The sequence below is a fragment of the Eschrichtius robustus genome, chromosome 3 (genome assembly GCF_028021215.1).
Source record: "Eschrichtius robustus isolate mEscRob2 chromosome 3, mEscRob2.pri, whole genome shotgun sequence".
Taxonomy (NCBI): domain Eukaryota; kingdom Metazoa; phylum Chordata; class Mammalia; order Artiodactyla; family Eschrichtiidae; genus Eschrichtius; species Eschrichtius robustus.
The window spans coordinates 38,828,401-38,849,751 of NC_090826.1; the positions used below are offsets into that span (position 1 = coordinate 38,828,401).

A 21,351-nucleotide genomic window follows, 5' to 3' on the forward strand; every position below is an offset into this window, starting at 1 on the left:
TTGGTGGCTGGAGGTCCAATATTCCTGACTCATAAAGGGCTTGTTTTTAGGACCACTCTACAAAACAGTCAATTCACTAGTATGTCTGCAGTGTTGGAAAGAGGGACCGTAAAGAGAAGCTATTTCAAGTTTCACAATGAAAGAAACAAAATAGATGATGGGGGCTCGGTCACTCCTAGGAGTAGCTACTTATCCTTTCAGTCCTTCGCAGGAGTGTCCAGTGAGTCACTTCATCCCATCTGGTGCCCAGTGATAACAGGACCAGCACTGAGCCTGGTGCCTCACACACACTGTTCAAAATGTTTGACGACTCAACATCGTGTCCCCTGAACACAACATGCACTATTAAAACAGAGTCAAACTCATCCAGCACAAGTAGTTGCAATCTCTATAAGCTGAATTCTCTGCTTATAGAAGATTGAAGTTTCTTTCCTTCTTTCTTTCTTTCCTCCTTCCTTCTTCCCTCCCTGCCTCCCTCCCTCCCTCTTTCTCTCTCTCTTTCTTTCTTTCTGCCGCGCCACGTGGTTTGCAGGATCTTAGTTCCCCAATCAGGGATTGAACCCTGGCGACGGCAGTGAAAGCACAGAGTCCTAACCACTGGACTGTAAGGGAATTCCCTAGAAGATTTCAGTTTTGTTTGCAGCCATGGCCCTTGATGTGCCCTCTTCCTCTGACATGGCTGTTCTGCCTCTCGGCAGCTCCTCCAGGGCAAGCTGAGGGAAAGATCACATCTGAAAAGCGGCTGAAACATTCCAGGCGATCTCACTCCATGTGCAACTGTGACACATTGGCCTTTCTGTTCCCTGATGAAATGCTCAGACCATTCGGAGGAGGCTTGTGCACCATCCAAGAGCTGTTCCCATCCCTGCACTCTATCACCTCTTTCTGTAAACTCTCTCACCCCTAACTTTCACGCCTATCACACGGAGAACCATGAAGCTGGCTCTAAGATGATGCATCCTATGACCTTTACCCCTGGGCTACCAGGACACTCCTCCCATGTCTGGGAAGCCACCAACCCAGCTCTAAGAGATCAAAGAGAGTGACCAACCTTCAAACTTTCCTGGCAAGGAGTCAGTGGCCCGGGCTTTCCGCTTCTTCTTCTTCCTCTTGTCACTTTCTGCAATGGGAACGGGTTCACTGCTGCCCATCTCTGGGAGAAAAGAGGAGATGGAAGGGAAATATCACTGGGCTGATCAAGCGATAAGTTCACCCAAAAGGAAAAAAAGGAGGGGGGGGACCCAGGAGCTTTACACTCACGTTTTTAAAATATCTATGAGGGAAAAAAAAAAAAAAATCTATGAGGGCTATTTATCTGTTTTGACCCAAGAGGCAAAACTAAAAGCAAAACCATTATAGATCATTAACTGTGGAAAGGAACTCAGACAGATAGGCTAGATTAAAAGAGGATAGCAGAAGCCTGCTGTAACCAAGCTCATTAGCACATGGATTTAGATCTGCTCCCAAACTGAACAATGAATCCTTAAGCAGAATCCCACATGTGACATCCTCCTTCAGCCTCAGCACCAGAAAGGCAGGACCCAGGGAGCTTAAGCAGGAAGGGAGGTGGGTTTGTGGGGGCGGGGGGGGGTCCATGCAAATGAAATCACATGCTGCTCAATAACATCCCTGTGGATGTGCATAGGGACTCAAAAGGCCCTCAGTGGAGGCTGCCTCTGTGACGGTACAACAGGGCAGGGGGTGGGTTTGAGGATGGCCCTAAATTCCTTCATGTCCAAGAGCACAGACTTGAGTGCCTGGGAGGCCAGCGCATACTCTCCCTCCTCAGCTCCTTATTTGAGAGGAGGCGGTAGGGTCCATTCAGAAGCCTGCAGTTGACGGGTCTACACCGGGTTGCTGGATGCAGTCATTTATTGCAAAAACATTATTATCTCCCTGGCAAGCACCTGGCTCCCCACCTTAAAGGGAGGATTTGTGAGGCAGACATTCAGACATTGGACAGATTGGGCAGGAAAGGGTGGGGACAGAAAGAATAAGCATGAAGACTGAGAGGGGGAAAGAGAAAAGGAGGAATAATGAACCAGCAGCCAACCATAGTCCTGTTTCTAAGACACTCGAGTAAGGGCCTTCCCATGTTAAAGATAAATTACTTATAGAACATGTCATGCCCTTGATCCAGAGTGGAGCCTTAATACTCTTCGCCTGCAGTTAGAAATAATAAGATTTCTCTGAAGTCTCTGGGTCTAAATCCCCACCAGGGTGATTAAACCTTTACATCCTTCTAAAATAGAGGCGGTCGAGCACTGATGGGGCATACAATGTGAGAGACTTTTAGACCAACCTTCAATAAACACAGGCTCTGGGTTGCTGGATTTTTTTTTCTGAGATTTTGAAATGGAAGCTGGCTCTTTGCCCACTGAAGGGAAAGGCCCACTCTCTTCTCAGAGGACCCCAGCTGAACATGATCAGAAAAATGGCAAGTCTGCTCAGGAAGATTGATTAGAGCCTATGCATGTCTACTGCACACTGTTCTCAGAAGCAAGTACACACAACCATTAGGAGAAAGCACACAGAACAATGGCATGTTTCAATACCCCAATCCAGAACCTGGTTAAGCAGCCAAGTGTCTGACAGCTCAATTGAGGTGCATTCTTCCTCCCAGACTTTCATTTACACTTTAGAGAAGATAAACATGTGGAGAAAAGGAATCCACAGAGGATCTCAAAGTATTACTCTAGCCAACAGCTTCAAGCACAAGATATACCTGGGGACTGCAACATGCTATGAATTCAAAGAACTGAACTTAAACATCAGCAGCCAAAGATCCACCCTCACCAAGGGAAATTAAAAGGAAAAGAGCTGCCCAACATAGTGAGAAATTCTACAGAAATAAAACACAGGGTCACTCATCTCCAGCCCCCCAGGAAAGGGGTACTGGCCACTGGGACAGCAGGCTGAGAAGGAGGGACCACTGTCCCTCTTGCCCTGCCCTTGAGTGCAGTCCAGTGGCACCCCTCCCCACCCCATCTATTTTCTCACCAGCACTGCGAGCTGAGTGCAGAGAGGACAGATTTGGGATTCACTTCTCTTCCTCCTTCCCCTGCGCACACTCTGAAGGAGGGCCGAAGGACGAGCAAAACAGCCCAAAGGCAGCAATGGAGAGGAGCAGCAAGACAGCTGGCGGTGTTACAGTTCATGGGGGACGCTCAGACATACTTATGACTCTAGCTAGAAAACCCCGTTAGCTGCAATTTATACTTGGTTTTCACCACAGCAGGGCTGAGGGAGCCTCTCGTGGAAGAAGCATACCTCTGAGCACTGAAGCATACACGATATTAGATTTTATGGCTTCACACACAAAAAGATCTAGTACCTGGTCTATTCTGCATGGATTTCAATGGAAGAGGGTGCGCCAGAAGGGACAAATGGTTAAGACTTTCCTTGGAAACAGAACTTGTTGAAGGAGAGTTGTTTTTGAAACTAGGAAGAAAAAAATGTAGGAAGACAGTGAAGTGAAAAAACATGCTTAACTTCCCTGTTTACAGCAGGGGAGTGGGATGGAGATGTGTCATAATCTTACCAAAGGGCTGAAAGCTCTTCACCTGGTGCCTGTCCATACACTCTATTGGGACCTTAGTTTATTATGCACGCAATCATTTGAGAAAGGCTTCCTCAGGGTGCGAGGCTCCACAATCAAGCTGGCTTACCTCCTTCCCTTGGACTAAGAACTCCTCTCAGCCATCAAAACCCAGCTCAAAAGTCTCCCCACCTTAGAGTAAGTTAAGGTTTGCACAAACACTTTTGAAATCTATGCAAATAGATGGCGTTACTGCACAGAACTCGAATCCGGTGCTCCATCCTCTGTTCCCAAACACCCTGCTAGCAGCTATACTAGAGCACTGGTTTTATTTGGCCTTGAGCTCTCTCTACTGTTCCTAAAGGCCAGGGCTATCCTTGCCTGTTCATCTCTGCGTCTCCTATAAGTCGTGGTGTGGTGTCAGACATGTATCAGGCATCAGAAAACGTGCACTGAAATGAGAATGATATGAGAGGACGCACATCCTCGGGGTTAGGTGCAGGCCTATCACCCAGGCCCTCTAAGTAACGAGTGCACACACTGAAAGAAACGTAGGTACACCTTTGCCCTGCAGGCAGCACAGAGTAAGACTTTACTCAGTCTATGAATTCCCTGATAAACTCCCTCTCAACAAAACCCTATGACTCAAAAGGTCCTTAACTTTCTAGCAAGAAGCCTGGTCTTTGCTATAGGATTGGGTGATGTGTCTGCTATTTCAGAGGAGGGAGTGAGCACTTCCTTCATGTCTGTAGACAGACCTCAGCTGGCGAGGAGGCTCCCAGCACTTCACTGCCTCCAGCCCTTGCTTTCCTCTTGGGCCAGGCTTGGCGGTCGGTCCACTACTTGTGTATCCGCGGAGGAAGAGCTGGAGAGGAAGCACACTGCTGACAGGGAAGGCTCGTGGGCTTGGCATCAGGATACCTAAGTGAAAGTCCGGTTCAGATATTACCAGACGTAGCACCCAAACCAAGTTACTTTGCCTCTTAGAGTCTCCGTTTCCTCATCTACAGGTTAGGTTTAAAAATAACACCTGCCCTTTCCAGCAATGCTGTGAGGACCCAGTGAGCTACTTATATAAATGCACTTCAAAAAAAATATATGTATGCATAAGTCTGTATGCTCACACAACAGAGTAGAAAGATTGGACAGAAATACACAAAATTGTTAAACTACTACAATCTGAAAGAGTGCCTATTATGTGCCAAGCACAGGTATTTTACATACATTATCTCTAATTCTTACACTAATCTCCAAAGTAAATATTTCACCATATTTCAAGTGAGGAAGCTGAGGCTCAGAGGTTAAATTATCTACCGAACACCAAACATCTAGTTAGTGATTTAACTTGGATTCAAACACATTGCTGCCCTTTCAAGTCCAGGTCACATCTGATCTACAGTAGTTTTCTCTGTGTGATAGGTGATTTTTATTTTCTTCTTTATATTTTTCAGTATTCTCCAAATTGTGTACAATGATGTTTATTACTTTTTTAAAGTGCTATTATTGTTTCAGTCAATTTTCATTTTTCAACAAAATACACAGTAACATTTCTCCAATGCACACTGGAATTTAGAGTCTGATTGTACAGTTTTACAAATTATACCTAGATTTCTTTATATTGAAATTCAACCGTAGGTAAAGAAAAAATATTTCAGGAATACTGGGGCCCTGATTTTTTATAATCTTGGAAAAACAACAAATGGCATTTTAACTTTTATCTTTATAAATGCTATTTTTTAAAAGGAAAAACTTTGTGAAAAAACCCTCAAATAACGCATTGAACATCTGCACCTGAGATACACCCTTTTAAATCCTGGTCTTCACACTGTGTGAGCTTTGGCAAGTTGCTTAGCTTCTCTGAGTATCAGTTTCTTCATATACAAAATAAGGTCAGAGTAAGGCCTGGCCTCCCTAGATCACAAGGCTTTTGTGAGGATCAAATAAGAAAGGAGAAGTGAAAGCACTGCTGACTTACTCATTCAACAAATACTGTTTTTTATTTGGCTCCTACTGATTGTCCAGTGCTAGACAGTGAGAACACAAGAGAAGACACAGTCTCTGCCCTTATGGAATTTAAATCCACTGACATGTAAAACGATTTCAATTCAGTGGGACAAGTGCTATGACAGGGGTACCAGGTGCTGTGGAGCAAAAGACAGGCGGCTAACTCACTATAGGTCACTAGTGACTAGTTTGGTCACTAGAAGAAGGGACAGCTAAGCTGACATCTGAAGGATGAGCAGGAACCAGCCAGGGTAGGGGCTGGGGAGAGAGACAGAGGAGGTGCATGAGCTAAGGCCTGAAGGAGAGGCAGCGTGGCCGGCTAGCGCCACTGCAAATTGTTCAGGCTGGCTGGAGCACAGAGTATGTGGCGAATGATGACAAGTCAGCTGAAGGGGTGAGCAAGGGCAGATCATATGCAGCTTCACCCCCACAGTATCATCACCATCATCACTATTATGTGTTTCTATTCCTAGGCATAAGTTTATCTCGTTTTCTCCATTAAAATAAGTGTAGGGATGCATATTCTCCTTTCTTTGTAAAACAGGTATTCACTGGAGGCGTAGTAGGTGCTAAAGATACAGATCCAACCACCAACCTGGCTCCTGCATGGGGAGAGGGCCCAGAGGACTCACAGAGCAGATGAGGAGCGGCTGAGGGGTCTCACCCGGTGGGACTACAAGAGCCACAGATATTCCTAACATGCCAGTACCGAGCCACTGTTCAGCCCACAAGCTGACCTCAAGGCCCCCCTTCTGAAAGAACTGTGTCATTTCTCCATGAGGTCTTATGAGCCACATCGCCCCCAAAGGCACCAGATCTGTTCTCCACCTTTTGGTAGAGCTTAGAGAGAACTAACCAGCTCTAACATCTGGTATGTCACACCAAAGACGATCCTTCTTCCCCAAGAACATGACTTTGCTGGCTAACTCAGCTTGACAAACTTAGCTCATGCTCCTCTCCCAACCACCCTAGAGTTCTTTTCAAGATCTATGATTCACTTCTCAACCTGTGAGAGCTAGTTCCCTCAGTCGCTAGAGCTTTCTAGAGAAGGAATAGCGGTGACAGTAAGCTGATGAGGGTAATTATCAATTCATCTGCCTTCTCAGTCATCAGCTGGCTGAGGGCCCCCAAACAAATGGAGAACTGAGAAAATGAAAGGAAACTGAGGAAATGAAAGGAAGGGGGATGGACACTCCTAAGGAAGAGGCCAAGACTACGAAATCTGAGCAGAGGAGGAGGCAGTGAGGAGGAATGGGGAGACTAGTCCGGGACACTTACCTCTCTGAAGCAGTAGTAATAGTAGTGGTAGTACACACACTTACATGGTGCTTACCCCATGCCAGGCAATGTTCTAAGCATTTTACAAGTACCACAATTTTACATATACTGACTTACTTAACCTTCACAACTCTATGAGGTAAGTATAATTATTATCCACATTTTACAGATGAAGAAATTGGGTGCAAAAAGATTAAGTAAGTTGCCACAATCACATTGCTGGTTAAGTGGCAGAGCTGAGATTTAAATCTAAACAGTCTGGCTCAGAATTCAAGCTTTTAACTATTACAGCATACTTAAACATTAATGCTGAAAGGTAGAAGGGGACAGCCAGTCAGAGTTAGTGAGGCACCAACAAGAATGCTTTAATTTAGAAACCTTAGCACAGAGCCTCCCCACTGATGTGCTGTGAGTGAGATATTGATCCTCTCACCAGGCTGAACAGCATCATTTTCTCTGTGTGCTACGATGTCCAAAAGGTTGGGTGGCACTGCTCCAGCTTAAACACAAGGGCATTACGACCACATTATCACTATTATATTAATCTAAAATCTAATTTATCAGAAGTTTCCTCTCCTTGCTCTGAGATAGCTTTGTATTTTGTGTTTTGGCCCGTTTTGTAGGATGAGCTACAAGCCAGTCCAACCACATTATTCCATGGCAGTTCTGGTATCAGGACAAGGCTACTGTATTCTTCTTCTGTCTGACCTATTAGCTGGTTGATTTGGTTTCTGATGGTATCATCACCACGTAGGGGACAAGGTCAAGGGTACACTCAAATGGAAACTAGTCAAATTTAACACACGGTGGTTGAAAGGAGCCCCCTGTGAAATCAGCTTGTCCTGATCAAAGGACGGTCTGTTAATGTGATTCCAAGGGGCTAAGGTATTTCACAGGTTTGCTGCAGAGTCCAGTGTGTAGTGGGGCTGGGCAGCATTACACAGATTGCAGTCTCTCACTCAACTACAGTGAAAGCAGCTTGAGGCCCACTAAGGTGCCAGAGGGGTGGTGATTCACAACAGGCCTCAAACAGGGCTGGGATGGTAAGATTCCCAGGGGCAACAGGTCTAGCTTCAGGCCCATATTCTTCCTCGGTTCTGATTCTGGGATCATATGCAGCCTTCAGAGCTGTCACTGCATCACCTGGTGGAAGGAATGAGAACAGGAAAGGTGGAGGGGGTAAAGGGAGTGTGTACTTAAGAAATAGCAAGCAGGAAAACAGAACTACCATATGACGTAGCAATTCCACATCTGGGTAATTTTCTGAAGAAAATGAAAGCAACTAACCTGAAAAGATATCTGCTCCCCCATGTCCACAGCAGCATTATTTACAATGGCAAAGATAAGTAAACAACCTAAATGTCCACTGATGAATGAGCAGATACAGAGTGGGAGATACACACGCACATACACATATACATACAATGGAATAGTATTCAGCCATAAAAAAGAATGATATCTTGCAGTCTGCAACAGTATGGATGGTCCTTGAGGATATCAGGCTAAGTGAAATAAGTCAGACAGAGAAAGACAAATACTATATGATCCGTAGGATTTCACTTATATGTGAAATCTTAAAAACAAAACCAAAAAACAAGCTTATAGATACAGAGAACAGACTGGTGATTCCTGGAGGTGGCAGGTGGAGGGTAGGTGAGATTGGGGGTAAAAGGGGTCAAAAGGTACAAAATTCCAGTCATAAAATAAATAAGTCATGGGATGAATGTACAGCATGGCAACTACAGTTAATAATACTGTACTGCATATTTGAAAGTTGCTAAGACAGTAGATCTTAAAAGTTCTCATCACACACACAAAAATTCTGTAACTATGTATGGTGATAGATGCTAATGAGACTTATTGTGGTGATCATTTCACAAACATCAAATCATTATGTTGTACACTTGAAACTAATATCATGTTGTTATGTCAATTATACCTTAATTTAAAAAAAAAAGAAAAAGAAATAGCAAGTAGGAGTAAAGAACTGGATTTGTGTGAGCAGGACAGTATAAAAAGCTGAAAAAGGCTGAAGTCAGCTCATCCAAGCTTATTAATACGGCCTACAAGGCCCTCCAACATCCAGTGCCTGTCTACTTTCTAGCCTCACTAACCATCAGTCAGTCATTCTTTCAAGGAAAAATGAAAATAGTAGATAGTTCAGCTTGCAGTTCAGCTTCACAACCTCACAAGTGCTTTTCCTTGAGACAAGCGCTGTGCTTTGGTATGCAGCAGGAGTGCTTTCGAGCATTTCCACTGTGTCACGCAGAACATTAAAAAGATGTGGGGCTTCCCTGGTGGCGCAGTGGTTGAGAATCCGCCTGCCAATGCAGGGGACACGGGTTCGAGCCCTGGTCTGGGAAGATCCCACATGCTGCGGAGCAACTAAGCCTGTGTGCCACAATAACTGAGCCTGCGCGTCTGAAGCCTGTGCTCTGCAACAAGAGAGGCCACGATAGTGAGAGACCCACGCACCGTGATGAAGAGTGGCCCCCGCTCGCCGCAACTAGAGAAAGCCCTCGCACAGAAACGAAGACCCAACACAGTCAAAAATAAATATAAAAATAAATAAATTAAAAAAAGAGCCTTCCCTAAAAAATTAAAAAAAAAAAAAAAAGATGTGTACTCAAGGGCTGAGATTCAATAAAATTAATAATTTTTACTGCTTCATCAAGGACATACTTAAATGAAAACGGCATTTTTTAAAAACTGTGAGTGCATAGCAATAAGAATACAATGACTGCTGGTGCAGTTCAGCGCCACTGCCTTGATTTGCGCTAAGGCATCAGCAGTTTTGCCCACTGTTGTTTTGCAACAACAAATAGCATCTTGGCACTATTATGAAAGTAGTTTTGACCTTGCAGATACCTGAACGGTTTTCAAGGATCCCCAGGGTCTGTCGAGCACACTTGTGAACCACTATTTTAGGCAATGGGGAGGGACTGGGCCCCACTGGAGCTATGCTTTAGGGCCATCAAACCAGCTGTGATGGCAGAACAAACTGGAGGCTGGAGGGGGACTAGAGGGCAGAGCGAGGCTGTGGCAACACCCCGGAGGAAGGCAGGGAAGGTGTGTGGCTGAGGTGGGGATAGAAAGGAAGAGGAAGAGGTGAGGGGTGTGATGGGGAGAGGGAATGAAGCCAGAGAGGCAAAGCTGTTCCTGGTCCTGCCCAATGACTGGAGATGGTGGAGGAGTCCAAGACCACTATCCTCCTTGAAGGGAAGGCACAGAGTCTAATTTCTCTCTATCCCCACTGCCCTGTATGGAACCAGGCACAGAGGGGGACCTCGATATATGTTTATTAACCAAAATCAGGTAACTGTAAGAGCAGTAGTACCATCAAAGAAGGGGAGAATTCAGGAAGGGAAGCTGGTTGGGGATGGGGAGCAGGGGAAGACTGTGCCCCTGGAAAGCTTCAGTTGAAGGAGGGTGACATAGCAGCAAAGTCTGAAAACTCTCAGAACAGGCTAAAGCCATTCTCACCTAGCCCTCATCTGAAACAATCTACAAATGAGGCATTGTTTGTAACACACCAGGCATGATGAGACCTCAGGATAGTGTGTCATATAGAACACTTCAAAATGTCCTCAGATATGTCACAAATTTTTAAACCCTGGAAAGATACATCTCAAGCCATTATTAACAATAGTTACTTTGGGAGAATGAAATTGAGTGGGTACAGAATTTTACTTTTTATACTTTTGTTGTATTTGATTTTGTTTTGCTATGATACAGTCGTTTTACCTTTATAATTAAAAGGGAATAAATATGTTTTCCTTACTGCATAGTTTTCCTTATGACCCTCTCTGCCAGTTTATTCTGGTAGAAATGTGCTCCACCCTACTGAGTAACTGTCTTAGGCATGCCAGAAAGCCCAGCTAATCCTAGCTGCCCAACTGAACACTGGAGTCTCTGACTCACCCCTTCCTCTGGAAATATCAGACACAGGTCTCCCAATTTTCGGAAAGTTCGCTTCACACCACTTTGCTTTTATGAAAGACCTACATTAGTATGTACCTGTTTTCAAGACATACTAAGAGGATTTTCATATTTATGAGAAAGGGTGAAAAGTGAAAATAGGGTTCAGCATTTGTCTTCCAGTGAACATTACAGAGGCACCATGCACCACGAGCAGTGAGAGTGGCACTGCCAAGCTCCTTCCCCAGGAACTACACTCAGCATCAAGCTGACAGAGCTTGGAACTGTGTCTGTGAGCATCTGCGCTTGACCTCCGTTTATTTTGTGCATCTGTTAGCAAGAAGTGTCCTAAGATAATTGCTTTACACCATTTCTGCTTAAGAAAGGTTTCATGGGAACACTACTTTCAGATAGTGGGGGAACCTGCAATTTCAACCTGATGCAATCTAAAAGGTTAAATAAAATGTGCATCAATCTTACCTATAGGTCTGCCCAACTTTGCGAAGCAGACCCTCTGTAAACTTGAAATTCCAAATGCAATAATGCTCCTGTCAGGGGGCTGCTGTCTTCCAGCTGCAGCAAGTGTTTCAATGGCCTCTGTACATAGCAGACATTCTTCAGTTTTCCATTGGCCTCTGCTTCATCATACCTGGCATGAAAATCTTCAGAAAGCAGAAACAGAAAGGATGTAAAAATGCTGACTTAAAAAAAATGACCAGAGAAGATAAAGATCAACTTGTGTTCCCCAAATCTATGTGTTACACCAGTAAGTAAGTAATCACAAGGCAATCACAGATTTCCCCAGTCTTTAAAATTGGAGCATTTAAAGTGCTGACACAAAGCATTTGAAGATTTAACAAAGGTCTGGGTAAAAGTTTTCAGATTATGCTTCCATTGTGAGATTCCAGAACCAAAAAGATGTAACTGGACCTGAATAACAGATATGGGCACCTCTGTTCACTGAGGAGACTCACACGGAACGTAAAAGCTGCCACTTTTCTGTTGTCCACTTTTTTAGAGATGAATGAGCTCCGGTTTCACCTCCTAGTGGTTAGGTCCAAGACTCACAGGCAGGAGGCACCAGAGTCAGAAAGGTAAAGTAGATGCTGAGAGCAGCAGGTGGCATGAACAAGAACAAGGTTTTATGCCAAATGCATAACTATTGCTAGTTTTCCATCTGTTGACTTCATTTTCTGTATGTCCACTGCTATTTTTAATCTCATGGCTCTAGTTACCATGTGTCAATGTTGATTTGTCAATTTCTCTACTCAATGAATATGTATTTCCCCTTTTCCCAATGGAAAAGCTCTAAAAATGTAGTTTAAATCCGAATTCTAGGCCCTGGAAGCCAGATGTGTTTCACCATTACCTCAAATCACATGTCCCAAACTGGACTTATCCCCAACCCCCTTCTATCACTTCCTTCCTCCTTCCTCTTCATCTCTATCAGATTATATCATTCTGCCAGTCACCCAGCCACAGAACCTTTAAATCATTTCTAATGTTGCTTTCTCCTCCAACCTCATAAACTCTATATATTCCCACTGGCAGGCTCTCCCTCAGCCTGGTATATAGTTCCTTGCAAACAACACCTATTCATCCTTCCAGGCCTATCATAAATTACTGAAAGTTGTCCCACAAATTACAGGAATAGTCCCTCTTTTTTCTACTTCATTCTGCATTTAATTGAAACCACATCTAAATACTATTGTAATGCTTAGAGTTGGCTATACTCATGCACATGTGGCTCTCCCATTAGGCCATAACCTCCTCAAAGGCAAGGACATGTCTTTTTCATCTTTGTATTTCCAGCACCTAATGTAGTATCTGGCACAAAAAAGGGCTCCAGTAAATATCTGAATGAATTACTTCATCCACAAAATATTTCTTTATTGTTCAAAAGAGAATGTTAGCACATAGAATTATCCTTCATATTGTGCTTTTTATTCCCAAACAAATCTCTGTGGCCCAACGAAACCATTTCCAGGGCCCAAAGAAGCTCAGGTTGCGTTCCCTCTCCCTATGGCCACAATGCTTCCAGGGACAAACTTGAACACCTTGACTTTAACTCTTTGCCTTCAGTCTTGCCACAGGTTTAAACCCCTTGGTCCCTTCTTGTTGCCTATAGTAAAGGTCGGCAATTTGTTTTCTGTAAAGGGCCAGACAGTCAATATCTTATACTTTGTGTGTCACATGGTCTCTGTCACAACTACTCAATTTTGCCTTTGCAGAGTGAAAGCAGCCAGAGATGATACGAAAATGAGTGATTGTGGCTATATTTCAATAAAACTTTATTTATGGATGCTGAAATTTTAATTTCATATGATTTTTGTGTCACAAAATATTAATTTCTCTTGAATTTTCCCCAGCCATTTAAAAATGCAAATGGCTTGCAGTCCAGACAAAAACAGGTGGTGAGCCAGATATGGCCTGTAGGCCATAGTGCGCCAACCCAGCTTATTTACTTTCTTCACCAACTCCATTCCGCTACACACACACACACACCTCTAGTAGGCCTACAGTAAAAACAACCTTCACAATTCCTCTATGGACTTTGTTAGTTTGCTGTTTGGAGCCACTCTAGGGCTGGGGAGGTAGAAAATGCATGGGCTTTTGAGGCCTAGATTTAGAGTCTGGCCTTACCATATACTAATGCGGTAGCCTTGGACATAATATTTAACCTCTCTGTGCTTCACTGTCATCATCTATAAAATGGGGGCAGTAACACCTACATGACAGGGATTTTGTGAGAATTAAACGAGCTAATGTGTATCAAGTTCATGGCACAGTGCCTGGTTTATAATAGGCACTCGATAAACAGTAATTATTACTCTAGCTTGGGATATGGCTTCCCCAGATCAGCTGTGACCCTGGAAAGCAATCCAGACACTCTGTAAACCACAATTGGGCAGCAGGAGAGAATGAACTGAGAGCAAAGTACAAAGGCAGGGATAGAATTTGGAGGTTTTCAGACACATGACCCAGGATTCTAAGTGCCTGGTTTGCCCCGATTCCTTCTGACACCATTCCAAATTCCACTGGGCCTCTTTTCCTCCTCAGAAAGAACTTCTGACTCTCACACTACCTGAATCTCCTTAGCATTCCTTACCAAATACCCATATGAGCCCTGGAACCCTCTCCTCATTCTTGCACCTCCTTCCTCGTATAGGGCTGGGAAAGGGTGAATGCGGCCAGACCAAACCTCACAGACTGGCCTGCCACTGGGTCTTAAATAGGCCAGGCACCCAACTCTCTCTCAATTATTCATGAATTTCCTGCTGTACAGAGAATGAACTTTTTTCAGAGGTCAAGAACTAGTCTCTCTCTACAGAAGTTTTAGAGCAAAAAAAAAAAACCAAGTATACAAACAAGGGTTCCCCCCATAAAACATCAGCAGTGGACAGACAGGACAGATAAGCTTGTGGTATCTCTGTCCTTGGTACAAAAAGCCAGATTTGAGCCTGGTACTTCCTTGCTCCAACACATCTAATGGGGGTCTACTGCCTCTGGAATGACCAAGCTCCTGTGCTGTCACTCAGGGCCTCCACAATCTTGCCCTAACCCACCCCTCCTGCATTATATCTTACCACTCCTCTATAGAAGTCCTCACCTATAGCCCAGGCAAAACGGACAGTATCTACCTAACTACCCTAAACAATTTCTAGCTTCCCACATTTGTGCATAACTCAATCATAGCACCTGTAACATTTTACTGCACATCTCCCCTTAGACTGTGAGCTAGCAACAGGGCAGACTGTGTCTGATTCATCTCTGGGTCCCCTACACCTAGCACAGTGCCTGACATGGGGAAAACATCCAATAAATGTTAATGAATGAATGAAAACACCTGAAATTATTCCTCCCTTAAACTGTTTTAGTTGGACTCTTATTAGCAGCTAAGCGCAGTCTGGGTCACTGCCAAGAAGTAGAAAGACCTAAGAAAAAGAAAAGAAGCATGACCAATGTGATCCAAGCAACGGAAAATAGGTTTTAAGAGTGAAGTAAAAGAAACCAAGGCTGTTTAGCCTGCAGAAGAGAAGATGAGGCCCAACTCGATTCTGGCTTTAAGTCTACAAAAGGTCCTCATGAGAAAACCTTGATTTCATCCTCCCTTTATAATCAGAGGGAACTTTTCCATATTCATGGAAAATGGAACAAGAAGAAATAGCTTAAGTTAAGGCCAGAGGGGCTTAAGCTAAAGAGAAAGAAGAACCAAATTAGGCACCACTTTTCCAAAGATACTGTTATTGTACTTTTTGACGAGTGAATTGGCGGGGTTTTGCTGAAAACTTTTTTTTTTTTTTTGGCCACATTGTGTGGCTTGTGGGATCTTAGTTCCCGGACCAGGGATTGAACCTGGGCTCTCGGCAGTGAGAACACAGAGTCCGAACCACTGGACCGCCAGGGAATTCCCGCTGAGCACTTTTGTTGAAGGCTGTGCAAAAGGAAATGAATATGCTGCTCTGTTCCTGTTTGCTGTGGAGACCAGGTGGGTGAAAACACAAGTCGGGTAAGATTTTCTAATAAGCCACTGACTTTTTTTTTTTTTAAACATCTTTATTGAAGTATAATTGCTTTACAATGGTGTGTTAGTTTCTGCTTTATAACAAAGTGAATCAGTTATACATATACATATGTTCCCATCTCTCTTCCCTCTTGCGTCTCACTCCCTCCCACCCTCCCTATCCCACCCCTCTAGGTGGTCACAAAGCACCGAGATGATCTCCCTGTGCTATGCGGCTGCTTCCCACTAGCTATCTATTTTACATTTGGTAGTGTATATATGTCCATGACACTCTCTCATCCTGTCACATCTCACCCCTCCCCCTCCCCATATCCTTTTAATTGACCCTTTTTTCTATAGGCACTTTCTGTCATGTCATGTTTTGCAGTCCTGTGATGGAACAACCTAGTATAGGCATACCTCAGAGATACTGCAGGTTCAGTTCCAGACCACCATAATAAAAAAATTACAGCAAAAAAGCAAGTCACACAAATTTTTCAGTTTCTTGGTGCATATAAGAGTTATATCTACCCTATACAGTAGTCTATTAAGAACGCAATAGCATTATGTCTAAAAAACCCAATGTATATACCTTAATTTAAAAATATTGCTAAAAAATGTTAACCATCATCTGACAATGCAGGGTTGCCACAAACCTTCAATTTGTAAAAGACGTGATAATTGCGAAGTGCAATAAAATGGGGTATGGCTGTATTTCAAATTTTCCTGAAGGGACAATGGAAAGAAAGAGAAGGCAACAATGTCAGAATAAGATAGTAGGGAAAATGGCCCTAAAAAAATACTTTCTATAAAAACAATATCTAACTGGATATTAATAATAATTTTTAATAGTATTACTATTAAAGCTAACATCCACTGAGCACCTACTATGTGCCAGGCACTGTGCTAAGTGTTTAACATAAGCTATCTCAATCCTCATAACAACCCCATAAGGTAGGTTATATATGTAGCCCCATTTTACAGGTGAAGAAACTGAGACCCAGGAAGGTTATATAACTTGCCCAAGTCACACAGCTAGGAAGTGTCAGAGCCAGGACTCAAACCCAGGTAGTTCAACGTACAGTCTACTAACTACTGTCTCCCTGTAAGAAGGGTGATCGGCTGGAATTTAAACCTTAGCCCCTCTGAATCCAAGTGCATATTCTCAGCTACTTCCTTATGCTGCCCCAAGCCAGGAAGAACAAAGCAACACATGACATCAGCAAGAGAAGAGATCTCAGATGTGAACCAAACACACCCCCCATATTCCAGAGAAAGAAGCTAAGATGTGAGGATTCACAGATGCTAATGAGCACAACCAGGACTTGAATGCCAGCCTCTTGACTGCAAGTGGAGTCCTCTTCCCTCCATTATAGATTCTTGTTGAATTTGAGGGTGAGAAAATGAAGGAACAGTATGTGCCAAATGGGCTCCCTCCCCAGGCACTATTGTAATGAACTGCTAAACTCACATTAGAACGTGTGCCTGAAATACCAAGGCACCAGCAGCCTCTGTAGACTGACTCTAAGATTCTAGTAGTTGAGATGGCCATGAACTGATTAATGGTACTAGAGGAGCTGCCAAAATGCTCACATAGTAAACTCATCAAGCAGACCTAGACCAGGCAGCTACCATACTAAGTCAGTGGCTCACAGTTTAAGCCTGGACTGAACTATTCCAACAGCTTCCTTGTTGATGTCCCCATTCTCGGACTTCCTTTGCCCCAGACTAGCCTCCATTCTGCAGCCAGAATAAACAGAGCCCCAGTCACGGCATTTAGAGTCTTGCAGCATAATGAAAAGAACATGGATCTCTGAACCCAACACTCATAGGTTTGGACCAAGCTCTGTCACTTACTAGCTACATGACCTTGGGCAAATCACTTTAATCTTTCTGAGGTCCAGTTTCTTCATCTTTAAATTGGGGCTAAATATCTCCTTGTTACAGGATTCTGAGGATTAAATAAATTATAGTGCATCTAATATACTCTTGGCCACAAAGCAGAGTAGAGACTGGATAAATGTTAGCGTTCTTCTTCCCACACCCCTCTCTACATTTTGGCCACAATCAATCATTTCAGCTTATTTCCCTTCCTCACCAACTCCATTCCTCTTCCCCAACACACACACACACACACACACACACACACGCACACACCCCACCTCTAGACCCCTGCTCAAGCTGTTCTTTCTCACAGGAATGAACCTCCTCTAAGGCCCAACATAAATTTTCCACCTTCAGGAATCCTTTCTAGACCCTCTTTGGTCGTGTTGGGATTGATTTCTCCTTTTCCCAAACTCCCACTTTGTTTACATTCTTTACTACATTTACTATAGTCAGTCTGATTTCAGTTATTTATGTACTTACCTATCTTGCCAACCACACTGGAGGGAGAAGGCTCTAAGAAGAGAATTACTGGGGGTGGTGGTGGTGGGATGAATTGGGAGATTGGGATTGACATATATACACTAATAAGTATAAAATAGATAACTAATAAAAAAAATGAATGTGCATTGGAAAAAGAAGAGAACTACTTATAGGAAGGCAGGAAATGCATTGTTCTCCTCTGTGTATATTTCTCAACACTTGGGTCTTGTACATAGCAAGAGCTCAATATGTGTTTACTAAACTGAATCTTGCCACCATTGACTGGGCATCTTTATAGAAAGATCCTGGACTGAGTTTACTCTAAAATTCTGCTTTCACTGCCTGACTTGATCAACATGCAATTTTTAAAGTATACTAATATTCCTAAACTAAGAGCTACCAATACTCATGTTGGTTTGCTTCATTCTTTCATCCTTTCTTTCAACACACTCTGGACTCCTCTCAAGACATCTCTTCAGGATACAGGGAGACGTGGCTGGGAGGACGTCTCTCACTCATGGAAGTAGGGTGACCCTGGAGAACTGTTCCACCCCACTGGTTAGGAGACGACAGTCATTAAAACCATATTAAAAAGCAGAGTTGGGGAACCTGAAAATAGATCTGAATGATTTCTAGCTGTCTCAGTTTCTAAGTCTGTAAAATATAGAGTTTTGAGATGTTACATAAAAAGCGCTTAAAACAGTATCTGCCGCATAGTAAGTACTCAATAAATGTTAGAATTTTATTATAATGTAGTAGACAGGAAAAAACAGAGTCAGGACTTTTCACTTCTAGTACTATCTCCACCACTGACTGATGTCTCGTCCAATCTTGATCAAGTCCTTTCCCCTCTCTGGGCCTCTCCCCATCTGTAAAACTAAAGTAGAACCAGACGGTTCCCAAGCTCCTTCTACCTTTAACGAGGTATATTTTTCTATGATCAACAAACAGCCTTCTGTTCCAGATGCTGAAGCTGATGGCAAGGAAAAATTGTAGCTGCTGGCTCCCAGAGGAGAGGGGCCAAGACCAAGGCAAGGCCAGGACAATTGATTAGTAAACCACCTGTGTACCACCTTCCCCTGTGTGAACTATAACACATTCAGCGCAGGTTCCTGAACAGAGCACCACCTCCCTGCCAACAAAACTCACAGCAAAGGCAAGACAAGAGCCTGAAAACAGTAGCAGCAATGAAGAATCCTGCCTTGTGCAGAATTCCTGCACTTTCTTACCTTTGATGCCTGTAATTAGGGCACCATCAGTCTAAACTAGGGCCCTCCTTAGGCACAAAGAGAAAGAAGAACACAAAGGCCCACTCTGAACATGAAAGCTCATAAAACAAAGACCAAAGCGAGTAAATAAAAAATGTCACTGACTCATTCGACTGCACACACTGCAGAGGCCTACTATGTGCTAGGCAGAGGAGGTATGAAACAGACATGATCCCTTTCCACCACTGTAGTCAGAGTACATATGGGGTGACACATCCCAAAGCAGACTGTAATAAGAGCTATATTTGAGGTGTAGCCTCTGCTATGGAAGATGGGAAGGGGGCAACTAATCCAGTAGGGGGGACCAGAGAAGCTTCAATGACAAGCTACATGAGACACAGGCCTTGAAAGATGGGGAGGTGGGAACCTCAGGAAGACGGAATATAGGCAAAGGAACATGCAGGGAGTACTTGAGAAAAAAAAAAAAAAAAAGTAGTTTATTTTGCCTGGGCCACAGGGTGCAGGTTTGGGAGAACAAAGGGAAACAGGGCAGGAGAGAGATTTGGGAACAGATTATGGAGGGACTCATCCATGAGGCTGAAGAGTCCGAAGTCTATATGGCAGGCAACGAGGCCCACCAAGGTTTCTGAGCAGAGATATAACATGATGAGAACACTGTCTCAGGAAGATCACATGGGCACCCATGAAAAGGTTGCAAAAGGAACCAAATTACTAGATTACTACGGGAAGCTTCATAAGTATGTGCCAGAATCCAACAGCTCCTGTTCACAGAGCTTCTCACTGCCCAGGTTCAGCTTCATGTAATCTGAGTTTAAGAGGTGTTCCCTTGCCAGGCCCTTTAACCATCAAAATCCGCTAGCATAACAGGCCTTCCAGACAAAGTCAAAAACCCAATTAACCCTATGGATCATAGAACAGGAAGAGCTGATGTGGGAGAAGTTGGGGAGGGAGCACCAAAGTCTCCAGCTGGCCCAGCTCCACATAAAAAACCAACCCTGGATCTCCTCTTTACATCACTTCCAGCCAAGCCTTCTTTACAGGGGCTGAAGCTAAGTACAGTGGGGCTGAAAGCACTTGGTCAGAGGCTGAGGATCTAGTGAAACAATATATATGAAATGCTCAGCACGGTGCTGGGCACACGGGCACTGGTCAGTAAGCACTGACCCAATCTGCAAGGTCAGTTCCACCTATAAATCCCACTAAGGCTTCAAGACCTAAGTCACCTTAACTCTTCCCCCAAGGCCTCTCTAAAGTACCCCAGTCCAAAATGACCTAATTCCTAGATATCACACCCATTTCATGCGCCAAATATTCAGCACCCAATTCATGACAGGTGCCATACAAGGTGACTCATGTAATCCCATTCAACCTTCACAGTGACTCTCCTAAGCTCTTTTAATACAGGAGAAACTAAAGCTCTGAGAGGGGAAATGACTTTCCCGAGAACACACAGCTAGGAAGTGGCAGAGGTGAGATCTGAACCCAGGACTGCCTGACCCAAACTCAAGCACTTCCAACACTTCAATCCTGTCAGCAGCGATGGTCTCTGATCTGCTACTGACCATCTGACAGGTAGCCTGGAAACTCCCTAAGGAGAGAGACGCTACCTGACACTATTCTCTCTCCTCACTGTACAGCGACCCACTTATGTCAGGAGCTTTTAAATGAAAACATCTAACTTTAAAATAATGGAGTACACAGATATGATAAATTCCTCACATGAAAAACTATTCATGACGTTGGACTGCCTGAGCCCTGAGCCCAGCCATATAGCCTGATAGGGACTGAGTCTCAAGCTGGCCGCAGGCTGAACTCCGACCTCAGACACCTGTCACAACCCAAGCCTCGACCCTAGGCACAGGCTGAGCCCGGACCGGAAGCACACGCTGCACCCACAGCTCGTCCCAGACGGAGCCCTGTCAAAGGAGAGCCCTAAAGAAGCGTCCCCTTCGGCTGTCCCTGCCCCCCCCCCGCCCCCCGCAGCAGAATCTGGTCGTGACCTCGGGCAGTTCTGAAAGCCCCGACTGCTCCGTCCCAGGCACACGACTCATTCACAAACCCCCCCGCCCCTCCCCGCACCATTTCACTGGCAGGGAAACCTCGCTGTCTGGACTTTACCTCAGCTTACTCCCGGCAGGGCCTGTCGCACACTCCCAGCCAGCAGCTCGCTCAGCCAAGAACACGGAAGAGGCGCTCTTAGCCCCGAGGGGGTGGGCCCGACGGCGTGTAGGGAGGAGCTGCGCCTGCGCCCTGATGGCTACGCCCAGCGAGAGTGTGTGGGGGGGGGCTAAGCAAACTGCGCAGGCGTGACGGGAGAAGGGCGGGGAGGTTGCTGGGATAGGGGGCGGGGCTTAGCTCCTTCTGGCAGTACCTTTTTTGCGTGGAGGTCGGGAAAGCCGGGAAGCGCCAGGAGGGCGGCGGCCCGGCAGCAGCAGGTATAATTATATTTACCGAGCACTTCTGCATGCCGGGAAGGAATTTTTAAAATCCCTTTTACATATGGGGAAATGCTG

At 44.5% G+C, this 21,351-nt stretch overlaps 1 protein-coding gene across 7 annotated transcripts in view; it reads right to left on the reverse strand.

The window, feature by feature from the left end:
- Nucleotides 1-21,065, reverse strand: part of MKNK1 (MAPK interacting serine/threonine kinase 1) — a 44,030-nt gene extending 22,965 nt beyond the window's left edge. For 4 of the 7 annotated variants that reach the window (XM_068539812.1, XM_068539811.1, XM_068539809.1 and 1 more), the window contains exons 1-3: nucleotides 20,957-21,065; nucleotides 11,219-11,400; nucleotides 1,052-1,153 (exon numbers count right to left, since the gene is read on the reverse strand). In XM_068539812.1, the coding sequence (XP_068395913.1) occupies nucleotides 1,052-1,151 (100 nt within the window). In that variant the 5' untranslated portion in view covers nucleotides 1,152-1,153; nucleotides 11,219-11,400; nucleotides 20,957-21,065. Of the gene's footprint in view, nucleotides 1-1,051; nucleotides 1,154-11,218; nucleotides 11,401-20,956 lie in introns of those variants that run through there. The other 3 variants (XM_068539815.1, XM_068539808.1, XM_068539814.1) reach the window with 2 other exon arrangements.
- Nucleotides 21,066-21,351: the final 286 nt, after the last annotated feature.